The sequence below is a fragment of the Scyliorhinus canicula genome, chromosome 5, assembly GCF_902713615.1.
Source record: "Scyliorhinus canicula chromosome 5, sScyCan1.1, whole genome shotgun sequence".
NCBI classification, from domain to species: domain Eukaryota; kingdom Metazoa; phylum Chordata; class Chondrichthyes; order Carcharhiniformes; family Scyliorhinidae; genus Scyliorhinus; species Scyliorhinus canicula.
The window spans coordinates 174,450,379-174,469,542 of NC_052150.1; the positions used below are offsets into that span (position 1 = coordinate 174,450,379).

Genomic DNA, 19,164 nt, shown 5'->3' on the forward strand with positions numbered 1-19,164 from the left:
CAATTCTAAGTTAAAGTATTTTATTTTGAAAATGCTTTCTTTTGCAATCATTTTCTATTTTAATTATGTAGGTGTCAGAAACTGTGGCTTAACAGGTAGTTTCCAGTTAGTTGTGACACGGGTGGAATTTTCTGCGCGCAGAGGCGGCCCGCCATTGGCCAGTGGTGGGATCTTTTGGTCCCATCATTTTCTTTTTTTTGAAAACATTTTATTAAGGCATTTGTGATTTTGTAATTACAAATGTAAACATAACTCAGTAAATAACACTCTTTCCCCCTCCCCCCAGCCAACAACCATACCCAACCAACATGGCTTACACACTCAGTTCCCCAGTCCCACCGGTCCCGTCATTGTCAACAGGGTTTCCTGTTGAATGCACCCTTCGCCGCTGTGAAATCTGTGGCGGGGGTGCACCATTGGTGTGACGGGAAGATCCCACCGGCGTGAATGGCTGGAAAATTCTGGTCAGGAGTTTTATCTATTTTTACTATAAAGGAAGAGGCAGGTAAATCCAAAGACTATCAGATTTAGATGGTGGAATTATTGCTTGTTTTCCCTTGACTGAGCAATGATCCAGTTGTGGAGTTTAAAATATTAAAAGGATTTGACAAGGTAGATACAGAAAAACTGTGTTTGGTTGAAAAATTGAGAACAAGCCGTGTGTTTGCCCACTCACTCAACTTATCTAAAGCACCTTGAAGCCTCCATGAATCCTCCGAACAACTCAAAACTCTGCCCAGGTTTGAGTCGTCAGCAAACTTGGAAAAATTACATTTGGTTCCCTCATCCAGGTCATTTATATATATCATGAACAGCTGGACCCAAGTACTGATCCCTCCAGTACCCCACAAGTCACTGCTTGCCACTCAGAAGAAGTTCCATTTATTCCCACTTTCCGTTTCCGGTCAGTTCCGGGTCTTGGTCCACTCTCATTAGTGTCACCGACGTGACGCAATTTTCAAATGGAACTGTACTAACCGGCATGTGGACAGGTTCAGTAACCAATTGGGAGCCCCAAATATTTTGGTGTTTACCTGGAGGTTGGTCCTCACTGAGGCTGTGGCCGAGAGGCAGCAGATTTTCTACTTGCCCAGAAATTGCCCCCTCCACTCCCCTTCCAGCAGAACAATAGGTCATGGTTGTAGGAGGTGGTGGAGATGAGAGGTCTCAATATAGGTCCAGTGCCCCAAGCACTTCACTGACCTCATAAGATCTGGAAAGGTGAGTGGCAAGCAGTACCTAAAAGCAGCATGCTCATTCATGAGTGCAACAGACTATGCTCAGACTTCTACTTAACTGGATCGGATTTTGTTTACTGACACGTGTGCCGAGGTACAGTGAAAATTATTTTTCTGCGATCTCAATAGATCATTAAGTACATGAAAAGAAAAGAAAGAAAATACATAATAGGGCAATACAAGGTACACAATGTAACTACATAAACACCGGCATCGGGTAACTTTGTCAGAACAATGCATAGCCACATCACTGAGATGCCAGCAACGCTCTTGAAGAGCCATATGCAGCACCACTCTTGAGTGGCTGCAGGAGCAATGCTCAGACATGCACAGAAAGAGTGAGGTTCTATGATGTATGGAATGCTCAGTCCAATGTTGCTAATGGCACAGAGATGCAAAGAGTTCTAAAACTTAGCTGCCTGTATCTTAACTCGCACCATGTCCCATTCACCTCTGGAACTTTGGCTCTCAGTCAAGCAAGGACTGGGTTTTAAAAGCCTCATTCTTGTTTTCAAATCCCTTCATGGCCTCACCCATCTCTATCTCTGTCATGTCCCTCAGCCCTCAGATTTCTGTGCTCCTCTAATTCTGACCTCTTAAAATCCCTGATTTTAATCACTGCACCATTGGTGGTCAAGTCAATAGCTGCCTGAGCCATAAGCTCTGGGGTTCCTCTCTAAACCTTTCTGCCCCTCTACCTCAACTTATTCCTAAAATCTACCTATTTGACTAAGATTTTGATCATCTTACCATTCCACCTAAGTAAATATTAGGTCTCATGTTTGTTTTCTAATGCATCTGTGAAGTGCATTGGGACATTTTATTACATTAAAGTTACTATATAAATTGTTGAACTAAGTCAAAATTGAAACGAATCTTCTAATTTTCACCAAGCCCAAATATGTTACATTTTAGATATCTACTTCTTAGCTTATGGCCAATGATTATTTAAGTATTATGACAGGTTTTCCTAGGAGGAATTGTAAAATCACAAAAGAATGATATATTTTTTAATTTATTTGTTCATGGAATGTTAGCATCTCCGGCAAGGCCAGCATTTATTGCCCTTCCTAACATTTCTATGAGGGTCGTGGTGTGCTTCTACCTTGAACCACAGAAGTCTCTGTGATGTAACTACATCCACAGTGTTGATGGGAAGGGAGTTCCATGTTCTGACAGAGTTCCAGCAACAGCGATAACGTGCCAAGTCAGGAGATTTTTTAATCGAATGGCTGGGGGGAAATGGTTATAGTTCGATATTGAGGTTACTACCTGGGGAAGCAGAGCCAATACACTACATACTTCTTCACTCGCAGAATACTGGTTCTCAATCTGACTCAGGACCCGCTGCGCAAATGTGGTAGATATCGACTTCCAGGCAGTCTTGAGGATTCATAGAACTTTCACAGAATCTACAGTGCAGAAGGAGGCCATTCGGCCCAGCGAGTCTGCACCGGCTCTTGGAAAGAGCACCCTACTTAAGCCCACACCTCCACCCTATCCCAGTAAACCCACCTAACCTTTTTGGACAGGAAGGGCAATTTATCATGGCCAATCCACCTAACCTGCACATCTTTGGACTGTGGGAGAAAACCGGAGCACCCGGAGGAAACCCATGCAGAGATGGGGAGAATGTGCAAACTCCACACAGACAGTGACCCAAGCCGGGAATCGAACCTGGGACCCTGGAGCTGTGAAGCAACTGTGCTGTGTTAAGGGTAACAGGAGGAGGCTGAATAACAAAGGGAGGAATTGGAATGAGGAGGCGGGAGTATGGGGGAGGATGGGAGGATCTCAGTGGGCGATAGGGGTGGTTGTAAGCTGGTCTCATTTACAAAGGTTAGCAGCACTATTTTTGCAATCGCTAAAGAATGGAACGTTGAAACAACAAGAAAATGTTAAGTACGGAGGGATGTCAGGGCATGTGGAAGGTGTTCAGCAAAACAATTTAGGGCATGTTGAAGGGATGCCCTCTATATTTCCTGCTCAAACCATTGAGATTGAGGCTCAGCTGAGTGCTGGATTTGTTGATCTGATGTACAATAGATGAGATTTGCACCTATACTGTTACTGGATCAAAGTCTTGGAACTCCCTCCAACAGCACTGTGGGCGCACCTATATCATGTGGACTGCAGCAGTTCAAGAAGATGGCTCACCACCACTTTCTCAAGATCAATTATGGATGGGTAATAAAAATGCTGGCCAAGCCAGCAATGCCCACATCCCATTAAAAATAATTTAAAACATCTAATGGTGCACATTTAGGTGCGCATCTATTAGTATAGGTGCTGTAGAACATTTGATCTTTGGTATATGATCTTTCAAGAGGCATGTAAGAATGAATGTAGGGTCAAGCAGTTAAGAGTCACGGCTGCTGCACAGAATCTAAATGGACCCTACAAGCCTCAACGTTTCCCGGTATACTAGCCATGGGGCTGGATACTTCACAGCCCCACGCTGCGATTGCGTTTGGCGCGGGGGCGGAGAACCCACTTTCACACCGAAATCGGGCCCGGCGCCGGCCTGGTGATTCTCCGGCACCCGAAAATTGGCATTATCACAGAGTACGCCGCGTGGCTGGGGGCCCTTTGACAGAGCATCCGCACGGTTAGATGCTCGTGCGCGTGGCTGATCGGGGGCGTCTCATTTTTGCGTCTGGCTCCGCAGTCCGAGTTTGGAGCTCGGCACGGCCGCTGGAGGCTACCACTGTGCCCCAAACAGGACGTGTGGGGGCCCGTATCCGCAGCTAAAGCTGGGAGATTTACTCCGGGTCCCTGCTAGCCCCCTGCAGGGCATTGAATTAGTTCATAATTTTTACAAGAATCTCTGGAGTAAAACTCCAATGTTTTTACGCCGGTGTGGGGACATAGTCCCATTTTGGGAGAATCCAGCCCATGGTATTCAAGGCACCATGCTTGCAGTCATGACGCAAGTGCAAGGATTGGATATCAATATTATTGTCAAGGCTACTGGACTACAACTAACAGAAGCCTGACAGAGGGTTATAGGACTTGGACCTTCAGAGCCTAATTAAGACCCTCATTGAGAAAGTGCAATCGTATATGAGGGAGATGTTCAGCTCGCAGTCATTCTTCAAGTTGGCATAATTCTGTAAGAGGTGGCCTGCACATGCCATGTACAGGCTGATGATAGGTCAAAGGCTTGAGTCTAGATTCCTGCCTTAAAAATGGAGGGACACCATTCAAAGGGAACTATCATTGATTGCTCAATTGTATCTGTTCAAAGATTCAAGGAAGAGTGGAGAATGCAGGCTTCAGGCAATACTGCCTTGTTGATAGCTGTACAGCCAGATCAGGCTATATAAGTAGTCTACTGAGTCCTGCTAAAGAGAAGCCCACTGAGTGAATGAGAGGAGGTTGACTAGAAGAGTGGAGGGACTTGCTATCTGCAGAACTGAGTGCCAAATTTCATTAATACATGAGCTAGGTATTGACTTCCCTTTTGGTGAGTATTGTTGGGAACTCGGCCGGTTGGGAGTGGAGGATCGCTGGGTGGGCCTCTGTCAATGGGCCCCCAGCCGCGCGGCGTACTCCGTGATCACGACAATTTCCAAGGTTGGTGAGTATCTGTAATTAAACATTCACCGTTATAGTGTATCTGGATAACTGCGAGTTATTGAACTGAGAGAACTTCACCCCATCTATCACAGTCTCCAGCCCCTACACATTTCGCAGTCCTTCCAACCGTGGCATCAAAATGTCAGTGGATGTACCTACACCACATGGACTGCAGGAATTCAAGAAGGCAGCTCATCACCACCTTGTCGAGGGCAATTGGGGATGGCCAACAATTGCTGGCCTAGCCAGCGAAACACATCCTATTCAAGCAATATAAAAAATAATAATTTGCTCACTGATGCTCAGTTTGGATTCTGCCAGTGCCACTCAGCTCCTGACCTTATTACAGCCTTGGTTCAACCATGGACAAAAGAGCGGAACTCCCAGAGGTGAGGTGAGAATGACGGCCCTTGACATCAAGGAAGAAGTTGACCGATTGTGGCATCAAGGGGCCCGAGCAAAAGTGGAGTCAATAGGAATCGGGGGAAAACTCTCCGCTGGTTGGAGTCATACCTAGAACAAAGAAAGATGGTTGTAGTTGTTGGAGCTCAATCATCTCAGTTCCAAGATGTCACTGCAGGAATTCCTCAGAGTAGTGTCCCGGGCTCCACTATCTTCAGCTGCTTCATCAGTGATCTTCGTTCCATCGTGAGGTCAGAAGTGGGGATGCTCGCTGATGTTTACACAATGCTTCGCCCCATTTCCGAACAGCACTGTGGATGTATCTACACCATGTGGACTGCAACTGTTCAAGAAAACTGTTCACCGCCACCTTCTCAAGGGCAATTAAGGATGGGCAATAAATGCTAGTCTAGCCAGCGAAGCCCAAATCCCTTGAATAGAATTTTAAAAATCAATAAAATAAAAGCTGCAACTCTTAAGGGGCTGCAGGAGCTCCTTCAGGAGAAGGGATACCTGGAGAGAAGCCAAGGTGCCCCTTCCGCCTCTCTGCTGGCTAGAGCAAAGATATGGAATACTGAGCGTAAACCTGTCAGAAACAGCTGAGCCTGGTTCTCCAAGGCAGCCACCACCTTTCAAGTGGAGACTTAATACGCTCACATGCCAGAGCCATGACATCAGACAGAAAATGGACAGACTTCATCCTTCGTTTCAGTCTGGTGAAGGCCCCAGCCAGTTTTGTCTGATGTTCTCCGCCTGTCTCTACATCTCCAACATGTCTCTTAGGGCCAATTCCAAAGGCTCTTTATTGGACTTGGACTCAGCAGGGTCCTGGTCTCCAGCACTCCTCCAAGTACTTGTTAAGACTGAGCCTACTAAGTCCCACCGAGGTGTGAGTATCTGCAGTAGTTGATGATGCAGGTGAATGCAGTGACACTTTTTTCATCAGATGATGCCTTCTAATCTGAGGTGGTGCAAGGGTTGGGGCTGAGTCGTTTGCAGGAGGAGATCCTTTGCCTTTTCTCATGGCACCTGGAATAGAAAGAAGAGAGAATTAGGGCATGATCTACCAGCCACGGAAGCGGAGCGCTACTGGTAGATCCCTGGAGAGGCCTTCCCTGGGCTTCCCGACAACCAGTACGCCTCGCGAGATCTACTCAGGTCTCGTGAGGTGTCATGATCAGCATCTCCCTCACAATGGGCAGGACCAAGCCTTGCACACTTAAGTAGATTTAAAACTCACCTAGGCATGCTGACCCAGGATCTATCCGGCCCTCAGCATCTATCGACCTCCCCAGGGGAGCCCATTCAGTACTGTCCACACAAATATGGATCTGGTGGAACCGCACCCAGGGTGTCTCCCAGAACATTGGAGGCCCCTGGGTGGTTAGGAACAGGGCAGGGTGGCTCACTGGCCCTCCCCCTGGAATGCAGGCACCTTGGCACTGCCAGGTTGGCACTTTGGCACCACCACCTGGCATTGCCAAGGTGTGGGTGGCACTGCCAAGCTGACAAGTGCACTTCCAGGTTGGCAGTGCCAGGGTGGCACAGCCAGGGGTCAGGGTCTGATGGGGGCCAAGCCCATGAAATGAGGGTGGAGAGGCAGTATGAAGGGTGGGGTGCAGAGTGGATATGAAGAGGTCTCCTGAAGGTTGGGGAGGATATGAAGAGGTCTCCTGAAGAGGGGTCCTGGAAAGGGGGTGATCCCCACAAGGGGGCATGGGAAGGCCTGAAAAGTGGTGTCCCTCAATGACCCTATAACGGGGTGTTATTACTTGTGGATGGGGGGGGGGGGGGGGGTGGTAGTGTTAGGTAGTGCCCGTGTGTGTGGGGGTGTGAGGAGTACTCTCAAGCTCACTTGAAGATTAGGGCACCCTTTCAAAATGGTGGCCTGATCTTTGAGGAGCTGGCCTGGCCAGTGAGTTCAGCTCCCCAGTGATGAAAATAATTCTTAAGTGTGGGCTAGCCCAGTGATAAACTCCCCAGGACACAAAAAAGTGACTACGTGTGGTTAGAAAACAGTGGGGAACTCAGTGATAGAGCCAGGGAGAAATCCCTAGCAAAATACACCACAAATGGCACTTCGAACATTTTGTTAGATCGCGCCCTTAGTGATTGTCTCAGTAGGCTCCAATATTATAGATCACTCACAGTCATGGTCCACATGCGATTGATGTGTACCGGGTGCACAATCACTAGCATGTTGGGAGATGCTGATCTCGGGTGTGATCTAACGGCCACGCTAAGCCCGCAAAGCAGGGCACCGTTGTGCACGTGGCAGGTAAATAGAACAAAGAACAAAGAAAAGTACAGCACAGGAACAGGCCATTCGGCCCTCCAAGCCTGTGCCAACCATGCTGCCCGTCTAAACTAAAATCTTCTACTCTTCCTGGGTCTGTATCCCTCTATTCCCATCCTATTCATGTATTTGTCAAGATGCCCCTTAAATGTCACTATCGTCCCTGCTTCCACCACTTCCTCCGGCAGCGAGTTCCAGCACCCACTACCATCTGAAAAAAAACTTGCCTCGTACATCTCCTCTAAAACCTTGCTCCTCACACCTTAAACCTATGCCCCCTCGTAATTGACCCCTCTACCCTGGGAAAAAGCCTCTGTGTATCCACTCTGTCTATGCCCCTCAACCTCCGTCATTCCAGTGAGAACAAACCGAGTTTATTCAACCGCTCATCATAGCTAATGCCCTCCATACCAGGCATTAGCCTGGTTAATCGCTTCTGCACCCTTTCTAAAGCCTCCACATCTTTCTGGTAGTGTGGCGACCAGAATTGAACACTATACTCCAAGTGTGGCCAAACTAAAATTGACGTCGTGATCTCTCCTGCACTGAGGAGTTTCGGCGAGCGGGGCTCCTCAATGCAGGAAACAGGCCTAAGTGCGGCCTCGGCTGCAAATTCCCACCGAGGCCCCCTTTCTAAACGGAGTCATGTTAGAGAGTGTTGTCATTCTCGATGTTGCTCTCGCTATGGGACATAGTTCCCATTTGGTTAAATCGAGTCCCTTTGCCTTCGCACAGGAATGATCCCTGTACTCTGCAGCCAGCTACGCGGCTTGTTCCTCAGAGGGGGAGAGGATCCTCACCAGTCTCGGCTCTCTCCCTTTTCCTATGGAAAATCTTGGGTGAAATTCTCTGACCCCCCGCAATTTACATAGAACGATCGGGGCCCACCGATTGGAGGGCAGGCCAGTTCCGTGGGGGAACTCTTTCTCTTCCGCCGAGGCAGAAGAGAATCCCCCAGCACGCATGCGCTGGTGGTGACGTCACCACCGGCGCATGCGCGAACCGGCGAAGGCCTTTCGGAATTCTCCACACCTTTGGCGGCTAGGCCCACGCTGGAGCGGTTGGCACCACGTCGACTGGTGCGAAAACCGGCACCAGCGGCCTTTCAGGCCCACCGCCCGGCGCCGGGGCTAGTCGAAAGGCCTTCGCCGGTTTGCGCATGCGCTGGCCTGCCCACCGATTGGTGGGCCCCGATCGCGGGTCTGGCCACCATGGGGGCACCCCCCCCGGGGTCCGATCGCCCCGCGTCCCCCCCAGGACCCAGGGGGCCCACTCGCGCCGCCACCAGAGGTGGTTCAAACCTCGGCGGTGGGAGAGGCCTCCCAGCAGCGAGACTTCGGCCCATCGCGGGCCGGAGAATCGCCGCAGGGGGCTCGCCGCTCGACGTGGCGCGATTCCCGCCCCCGCCAATTCCAGGGTGGCGAATAATTTCTGCCACTGCGGGGGCGGGACTTTTGGCGGCCGCGGGCGATTCTCCGACCCTGCGGGGGGTCGGAGAATTTCGCCCATGGTTTGACTGTGAGCACCATGAATACAAAAGCAGTTCAGGAGCATGCATCATTTCCACTGAGCTCAATCCCAGTAAGGAAGTAAGATGTTGTTAGTGCAGGATCTCACATGACCAAAACAGGTGCCAGAGTGTGGCGACTATGGTATTTTCACAGTAACTACCTTGCAGTTTTAATGTAAGCCTACTTGTGACACTAATAAAGATTATTTATTATTTATTTATAAAGTGGCTGGCAGACAATCAATGCTGATGACCTATTTTCTGGTAGTTTGTGATGTCTTTGTAGGCTCTTCTAACCTTTAGACTATCTGCTGCCCTTATGAGCGTCTGAGTTTGGAGTTAATAAAAGGTCTGCTTGCACTGGCAGAACATTCATCCTTTATCGGCACTGTAGAGTGATCCTTTATGGTTTATCAGGGGCGCTGACCTCCCTGGCAGCCTCATCTCAGTTGGGCGTGGTTAGGTGGGAGGACATGGGTTCATAAAGGGCAGGTCATGCCTAACTAATTTAGTGGAATTTTTTGAGGACATTACCAGTGCTGTAGATAACGGGGAGCCAATGGATGTGGTATATCTGGATTTCCAGAAAGCCCTTGACAAGGTGCCACACAAAAGGTTGCTGCATAAGATAAAGATGCATGGCATTAAGAGTAAAGTAGTAGCATGGATAGAGGATTGGTTAATTAATAGAAAGCAAAGAGTGGGGATTAATGGGTGCTTCTCTGGTTGGCGATCAGTAGATAGTGGTGTCCCTCAGGGATCCGTGTTGGGCCCACAATTATTCACAATTTACATAGATGATTTGCAGTTGGGGACCAAGGGCAATGTGTCCAAGTTTGCAGATGACACTAAGATGAGTGGTAAAGCGAAAAGTGCAGAGGATACTGGAAGTCTGCAGAGGGATTTGATAGGTTAAGTGAATGGGTTAGGGTCTGGCAGATGGAATACAATGTTGACAAATGTGAGGTTATCCATTTTGGTAGGAATAACAGCAAACGGAATTATTATTTAAACGATAAAATATTAAAACATGCCGCTGTGCAGAGAGACCTGGGTGTGCTAGTGCATGAGTCACAGAAAGTTGGTTTACAGGTGCAACAGGTGATTAAGAAGGCAAATGGAATTTTGTCCTTCATTGCTAGAGGGATGGAGTTTAAGACTAGGGAGGTTATGTTGCAATTGTATAAGGTGTTAGTGAGGCCACACCTGGAGTATTGTGTTCAGTTTTGGTCTCCTTACTTGAGAAAGGACGTACTGGCACTGGAGGGTGTGCAGAGGAGATTCACTAGGTTAATCCCAGAGCTGAAGGGGTTGGATTATGAGGAGAGGTTGAGTAGACTGGGACTGTACTCGTTGGAATTTAGAAGGATGAGGGGGGATCTTATAGAAACATTTAAAATTATGAAGGGAATAGATAGGATAGATGCGGGCAGGTTGTTTCCACTGGTGGGTGAAAGCATAACTAGGGGACATAGCCTCAAAATAAGGGGAAATAGATTTAGGACTGAGTTTAGGAGGAACTTCTTCACCCAAAGGGTTGTGAATCTATGGAATTCCTTGCCCAGTGAAGCAGTTGAGGCTCCTTCATTAAATGTTTTTAAGGTAAAGATAGATAGTTTTTTGAAGAATAAAGGGATTAAGGGTTATGGTGTTCGGGCCGGAAAGTGGAGCTGAGTCCACAAAAGATCAGCCATGATCTCATTGAATGGCGGAGCAGGCTCGAGGGGCCAGATGGCCTACTCCTGCTCCTAGTTCTTATGTTCTTATGACCTTCTGCGAGGGCTAGAGGGAATAGTTGGGGAGTGACCAGGAGGTGGCCTGAGGAGTCAGGGTACCACACCATTACCGCAGTCGGCAGGGCAGCCATGTGGGTGCGCATGCCGCTGACAGCCCGCTATAAACCTTGTGCTGTACCATTCTATCATTAAGCTTCAAGTTGCCTGCCAAGAAATCATTATGGAATGTGCTGTTTCTATAGGTGTACATATTCATTTTATGAAATGAATTTCAGTTTGTTTTGGCCTGCCAATGACTTTTATCGCAGGTGCTAATGTTGTTTGTGGTGTTAATGGTCACCGTGAACGTTTGTTGATTTGTGTTTGTATTACTGCCGGTTTTCAAGGAAAACAGGAAATTCTGGCCAGTTTCTAGAAAGTTGTACATTTACTGTCATTTAAAGAGCATTCCTCTGCAGTTGAGAAATATGCTTTGTGTGATGTACTTGATTTCACTTCCCTTAATATCATTAAATAATGTTGATAGAATAATGCTGATCGTAACCAAATATGTTGATCTTTCAAAGTGTTTCGAGGATTATAGCCAGGAAAAATAATCATATTATTGCGAGGATACAGCAAATGATACCGAACGGCGCTGTTGAGCATCTTTGCTGTGAATTTTATTAAGTTATGCACCGTCTGCTGGTTTGTACAAAAATATTGTGTCAATTAATTAAGAGTGATGTAAGGTACAGTAAAAAGAGTCAATATGTTAATCTTGAAGATTGAATGGTTCTATATATTTGTCATTGCAGTTATTAGATGAACAAATAATTATCCATATATAATACTCCAGTGTTTTGAAACTTTCCATCACTCTTGTCTCTTAATGATATAAGGTGAAACCAGACATATTTTTCATCAGGAAGGTTTGGAAAAAGTATTGGTGATGCTTTTAGGAATCAACAATGATGCAATCAGAATAGCTGCTTGTGAAGCAGTATCAGTTATGAGTGAAGATGAGGCGAGCAAAGAGACCTTCAGAACTGAAAGTAAGTATGAATCATTTCATATCATTCTATAGTTAAATATTTGTTCCATAAATAGCAAATTGTACGATAGTCAACTGCATGTGTGTAAAGTTGAAACTAGATTTATAAAGTATTTTTTTGCAGACGGTATTGTTCAAGTGGTTCCGCTACTGACGAGTGACAATGTGGAAATGAAAGAGGCAGCAGCCTTAGCTCTAGCAAATCTAACAACTGCTAATTCCAGTAATGCTAGGTAAACAGATTTATTATTAATGCTATCCTTACTTTGCATCAGAGTTTATAATGGAGAATTTTCCCTGTAAATTTGTTGCTCATTGGAAGGGCAATATCAGTGATCGGGAATGGATCCACGATCTGCTTTGTGCAACAAGACCTCAAAATTTGTGTACATCAATGCAAAAATACTTTTGTCTGAAACTCTTTAAAGTCTGCAGTTTTGTTTTAAACAGAATTTAAATAAAGAAGTTCTATATTAAAGTTTCAAGCTAATATTTGCACACCATAGCTTCAAATCTCTAGTGTTAGCATGAATCACTGTCAAGTTAGTTATATCACGATGATACGCAGACTAAGGGCTAAGGACCTGAGTCGGAAGAGGATGGAAAAGTAAAATTCCAAAGTGGGGTGGATCAGGGGTGGGATAAGAATTGGGGCTGGTTCAGCTGAGGTTGTAACCTCAAATTAAAGTGCCACCTTAAATTCCAGTGAGGAACAAGACACTTCTTTGCCTGCCCCCACATCAGATGAATGGCTGGGTTACCCTGCAAATTTTGCCCATTTTAAGACTTCTTTGAAAACTTTGGGACCTTTGGATAGGTCCTGGACCTCATTTGACTGAGGGATCCAAAATCGATCCCAAAAGGTAGACAGCGATGTTTAACTAATTGCTGTATGGCTCCTTTACGAGATTAAAACAAAAGACAATTTGTGTTGACTAGCAGTACAGTTACGGGGTGCTCTGCCACCTGCTGGCACACTGGTAAAACTGCCTTTGTGCCTTTACAAAAATGGGCACCTGCCCTGATCAAATCAATAACCCAATCCCCACAATTTAGGATAGGGTCCATGGCTTGAGGGTGTGGGCATATGGGTGTCATGCTCCATATAGCAGAATTCCAGACTTCTATCTAAAGTTCTATCTAATATGGTCTAAAAAAATGCCTTAATCCCGATCACAAAAGAGTATCTCCATTACTTCAATATGCGTTATTGGATCTCTTGTTCTAGCTGTCTTTTCCTTCACATTATTGGCAGGGTTATATTTTCACAATACGTCCATACTCTGCAAGGTTTGACTTAAGATCTGTGCAGTCAGTAGTTTCTACTAAATTAAAATTTTGGTTCCAAAACGTACACTTAACTTCTACATCACTCGACACCCTTGGTTAAAGTATTTTGTACTACTTAAAAATGTAAAGACCCTGAGGTTTGCAATTTCAGGTTCAGAGTCAAAATTGCTGTGCAACTCAAAGAATAAATAGCCATAGCAATGGTGTGTTACGCAGGAACACATGTAGGCTATTCAGCCCTCTGAGCTTGTTCCACCATTCAGTCAGATCATGGCTGATCTATACCTCAACTCAATTTTCTCACCTTTGGTACCTATCCCTTGATTACCTTATCTCACAAAATGTATCAATCGCAGTCTTGAAAACGCCTATTTTCCCAGCATCTACAGACTTTCTCAGAGACAATTCCAGATTTCTATTGGGCTCTCCACAAAAAAAATGCTTCCTGATTTCTCTCTTAAGTGGTATAACTCTAGTTTTATTAAAGATTATGATCCTTGATTTTGATTGCGCCACCAGAGGCAAAAGTCTACCCTATTGAATCCTTTTAACATTTTAAACCCCTCAAGCAGATTGCACTCAATCATCTGTGCTCTAGAGAATACAAGCTATGTTTGTGTAACCTCTCCACATACTTTTACCCTTTTGACTCAGCGTCATTCTGGTGAATCTATTCTTTCTGAGGTGTGGTGCCCAAAGCTGAACAAAGAGAAACAGATGGAAGTTCTGTTCAACTGAGCCTAACTTCCCTTGCATTGCAGCTCCTTGAGACTAACGGCAACATTCCATGAACCTTTCTGATTTCATTCCTTGCAACTGTTTTTAAATGACTTGTGTACTTGGACTCTCAAAATCAATTTTTTCTTGTACATCACCAGTGTCACTATTTACTTAATAAATAGTATTAACTTCTATTAGAAGTTAATACTATTTATTAAGTAAATAATAACTTCCTATTATCTAAAATAGATGATTGAGCACTTACAACATTAAACTCTATCTGTCATCATTTTGTGCATTCACTTAATCTTTCTCTGGCCCTTTGCAACTTCCTGCTTCCTGCACCACCCACTGTCCCTGTTACTTGAGTGTCCTCTGCAAACTTTGATATACAACTCTTAATTCTTGCATCCAAATCATGATAAATATGATGAACAATTGACATTCCAGCACTGATCCCTGGAAACGTTATTTGTCACGCTCTGGCAAAATTATGTCAGCCTCCTTTTCGTTGCATTCTTAATTTTGCAATACTCTGTTGTGTGGAACCTTATCAAATATATTCTGTAAATCCATTCAAATAACATCCATTGATACTCCCTTGTCTACATTATTAGTGATTGCTTTAAAAACGTCAACTAGATTAGTCAGACACTAGATAGACTGTACTCTTCCAACAAGTGTGGCAAGCTGATGGAATTCTTTGAGCAGTATTTAATGGAGCCCACTGAGTGAGCATTTGGTGGGGGGCTGGAGCAGGAGTGAATTGGGCAGGAGCCCTCTGCCAAGATTGCCGGCAGCCTTGTAGGGAAGAGTCCCTCATTCACGGGCACAGTGCCAGATTTTGGCAGAGAAAAAGCAGAGAGTGCAAGATTTCAGAGGAGAAATTGGAGAAGGGCGTGAGACTTTCAGGTCCAAAGTCACTGGGATTCCCTCCCTTAAACCTCCCCGCCTTTCTCTGCTCCTTTAAGGCTCCCATTAAAACGTACCAGTGACCAAGACTTTTAGTCATCCATTCTCATAAAATATTCTTTGGGTTTGTGTCTATTTCTTGATCCCTTAGTTTTGGAACATGTTCCAATTTTAAAGACTCTATACTTGCAAATTGTTGTTGGTTATTGGCACAATAAGAAGAGTAACATATGGGGTGAAATTTAACTTTAAAAAGTCCCATTGTGGGTTGCTTTAGCGGGGTGTTTCCTAGTGGAACAACCTCATTATGCAATAGGACTCTGTTATTTTCTTCGGGCCTCAGCAGGACAGGCCCAGTCGAGGCCGCACTTACCTTCATTTCCTGCACCGAGGAGCACCGCACGTCAGTGTAGGAAGAGATTGGGTATGGCTTACCCAATGCCAAAGTAGGTCAGTGAGCACTGGGGTGATAGCAGGAAGAGATTGGGTATGGCTTACCCAATGCCAAAGTAGGCCAGTGAGCACTGGGGTGATAGCAGGAAGAGATTGGGTATCTCGCGATCCTCCAATGCAACCCCTGCACCCCCCCCCCCCCCCCCCAATTTACCTATTGGGGATCCTCGAGCCTCCCCTCACCCCATCTCAAAAGATCAGGGCACCCCAAGGCCCAATCCCCAGCATGGACAAAATGCCACCTTGGCACGACCATGGTGCCAGGTTCGCAGTGTCAAGGTCCCTGCGGGACATCAGCAGTGTCTAGAGACCAACCACCCGGGGGCTTCTGATCGTATGGGAGCACCCCCCCCCCCCCCCCCCCCCCCCCACTCAATTGCCATTAGGCCTAGTCCCTGTATGTGGAGACTAATGCTAAACAGTGCCCAGCTGGGGTCTCCTAGGCGAGGCCGTTTAGTTCTGGTGGGGACATATTTAAGTGTGCCCAACTGCACACTTAAATATGTGAATTAAAGCCAGCCCATGTGGGCGGGATCCAGATTGCGATGCCTCATGAGATACTGTTAGGTCTCATGAGGCATGATGAGCTGGATAAATCTTGCAAAAGGCCTTTCGTGAGATTTACCAGTCGCATGCCGAGTCGGGCGCGATACGGCTGTTAGATCGCACCCAGAATGTGAGTACTAGACTTGGGAGAAATTAAATTCCTGGAGCCAAGTGACAGTTTCCTAACCCTGACCTTTCTTATGAATAATGAACTTGTATTCCATGTGTATTTCTGAGATAGCTAATTACTTTTGAGTTTATTTAGAAAATGATAGGGTTAATTAAGGAGTTAGAATTTCTCCAGAAAAGCGCACTCTGGGGATGTCCACTGAAAGAGATGGAGTATATCTTCTTTTGCCATAAAACAAAAAGGTACAAAATACTGGGGATAATAAGTTGATGTTTTACTGAACCAATGAAGGATCTGAACAGCACACAGACAAACCCTGTAAATATATGATTATTTTCAAATAATGAGGGATCTAACCAAATATCTACCTAAGATCTACATATCTACATTTATGGAGTAAACGCTTCCCCCAGCAAAAACTTGTACTTATATACCACTTCAACATAGTTAAAATGTCCGAAGGCACTTCACAGGAGCATTTTGTCACAAAATTTGACACTGAACCATGTAAGGGATTTTATGGAACAATGAGAGATAAAGAGGTTTTAAGGAAGGAATTTCAGCACTTGGGGCCTTGGCAGCTGAAGGGAATGGAGTTGATGGTGGACAGATTAAAATTGGGGATGTTCAAAAGGCAAGAATTAGAGAAGCGCAGATATCTTGGAAGATTATATGGCTGGAAGACATAGGGAAGGTGAGAGCACAGAGGGATTTGAAATCAAGGATGAGAATTTTAAAATTGAGGCATTGCTTACCCAATGCCAAAGTAGGTCAGACAGCACTAGGGTGACAGCGGAATGGGACTTGATTTGAGTCAGGACAGGGGCTGCAGAGTTTTTGGGGACCTGATGGGTAGGCTGGCCAGGAGTGCATTGAATTGTCAATTCTAGTTGTACCAATGGAATGAATAAAAACTTCAGCAGATTACCTAAGGCAGGGGTGGAGTCAGGCAATGTTGCAGATGTGAAAATAAATGGCTTCAGTGATGGTGTGTGGGAATGTGGTAAATATTATCTTGAAATATAATCTCAGGGTCAAACGTGACATTAAAGTTGCAAATAGTCTGAGTTAGTCACTCAGTTGCCAAAGGGAGCGAGGGAATCTGTGGCTAAGGAACATAGCTTGTGACAGGAACCAAAGCCAACGGGTGGTATTTCAAGCTTCTGGCGGGAAGACAAATCGATTAAAAAAAAAAAAAAAAAAAAAAAAAATTGCCTCTGGAACAGCGCGCTGACGTACTGAGAAGGTGGTCTGCCGTGCTGGGTTCTGGGCCTGCGGACTGCTATGTCCGGTTGAGGGGGCACGCCTGCGCGGGACGGCCGGCATTCTTGAAAGCCGGTTGCGACGGGCATTTGTAAAAAACGGTTACAGCTTTCCGCGATCGTCAATGCCGCGACCAATCGCTCCGCAACGCTCTCGGCACCCGCTCCCAACCCATCCACGGGTTGCGACCCTGAGTTTCAAAATTACTGGTTTAGTGGAAACATTGATGGAACAGGAGGTAGGTCTTATGGGCAAGATAGGTTTGGAGACTGCATAGGGGAAATGTGAGAGAAAAATGCTAATTTAGATTGGAACAAGGCTGGACCTCAGGGGAATTTTGGCTCAGTTGGCATGCGGTTGGTCAGAAAACAGCAGAGGCACTAAGAAGTTACTTTTTAATTCTGACCACGTTTAAGAAGAAATACTTGTTTCTAATATTTATTTAATTTGAAACAGTGCTGTATTTGATGCTGACGGTGTGGAACCATTGGTGAAATTGCTGTCGGAACCAGGAGATGGCATTGTTGTCAATGCTGCTGCCACAATTACTAATCTAGCCCTACAGGAACCAATACGAGCTAGTATTCAGAATTGCGGGACTATGACTGCCATCATAGAACCATTGAAGTCTAACAACCCTGTGGTGCAGAGCAAAGCTGCACTAGTTGTGGCTTCATTAGCTTGTGATGCAAATGGAAGAACAGAGGTATGAATTAGTTAAAATCTGCAACATGAAGTAGTGATAATATTCAGAATGTTAAATATAATTTGTATTATATATATTTGTATTAAATTTGAATAAGACTCTGTTTAAATATAGTTTGTGAGAAATTCCAAATGCGTCAGGCTATAACACACTACATAGAAGTGTAGTCAGCCTGTGCCTACGATTCCCAATATTTTATGGCTCTCAGTCAAGGTTTAGAAAATGCAAGCTCAGTATTTCTTCTCATAGACAGAAACTTTAAATAAAGCGCCATGATGCATAATGTTCCTGGGAAAAGGCCAAGGGTTGATATTCCTGGAGGTAGTGCCCAGACTTTCCTAGGATCATTGCTGGGTTTTAGCTGCAACTGAGAATCCTGAAGAGAAAAGTACGCAACAGCCTTCTTAGTGTTGGAGTTAGGGTTGGAAAATTCCTACACTTTAGGCCACGTAAGTACAGAAGCTAAGAGCGTAGAGTTATCACTAGGAATGGGGTTATTTCCTGAGGCTAAGGTCAGGAGCAGAAATGTTTCTGGAGCAGAAATGTTCCTGGAGCAAGGCTGAAAACTGGGGTTGAAGCCATTAGTGTTTGTATCTGTGGAGCCCTGGTCAGAATAGCAGATATCTGTGGGACCAAAGCTGGGAATGAGCTTACTGGGGCCTGATTCAAGTTGAGGCCTTTCTAAGGGATGGAATTTTCCCAAAAATGGCAAGTGTCACTTTTGTTGAGAAAATTGGTGAAATTCCTGCAAGCCCCTGCAGCTGACGAGTGCTGTCATTATCTCCCATGCAGGATTCATGACCTTGCTGGAGGGCCCCCTGTCAATCTGAGGGCAGATGATTGCCCTCCTTTTCACTGCATCCAACATTCAAGAACCGTTAGAGCATCTCCTAAGTTTGGAATGGACAGACAACCGATCCTGTGGGCCAGTGACAGCGCATATAATGTGCTATGGGTCAGAAACTTAGCTCTAGGGGTCTTACTGAAATTAGGCTCTGGGGCAAAATTCAACTGGATATATTTCTTGAGCTGGACAATTTTATGGATAAGCTAATTATTTTTGCACTTTTTCATGTTTGCCTGAAAGTGCATAATAAATTTGTTGCTTACTTTCCTTAACCAGTATTTAGTTAACTAGGGAAAATGGAGCATGGGATATTTTTCCCCAAATATTATGATTGGTTCAGTTCCTGCTTTTTAACATTGATTTAATCGGCTCTTAGTTACTGAAATTTGTTTGTTTTCCACTGTAAGGAGCTTAAAAATGTTAGCAAGTTGATTGGTTCAAATTGTGTTTTGTTGGTAAACATTTGTTGTATTTGGTGAATGGGTGACAATTTGTTGAATATG

At 45.3% G+C, this 19,164-nt stretch overlaps 1 protein-coding gene across 4 annotated transcripts in view; it reads left to right on the forward strand.

The window, feature by feature from the left end:
* Positions 1-19,164, forward strand: part of armc3 (armadillo repeat containing 3) — a 191,054-nt gene that overhangs the window by 112,426 nt on the left and 59,464 nt on the right. For all 4 annotated transcript variants that reach the window (XM_038798110.1, XM_038798109.1, XM_038798111.1 and 1 more), the window contains 3 exons: positions 11,643-11,795; positions 11,919-12,027; positions 17,565-17,814. In XM_038798110.1, coding sequence (XP_038654038.1) covers positions 11,643-11,795; positions 11,919-12,027; positions 17,565-17,814 — 512 coding nt within the window. The remainder of the gene's footprint in view (positions 1-11,642; positions 11,796-11,918; positions 12,028-17,564; positions 17,815-19,164) is intronic.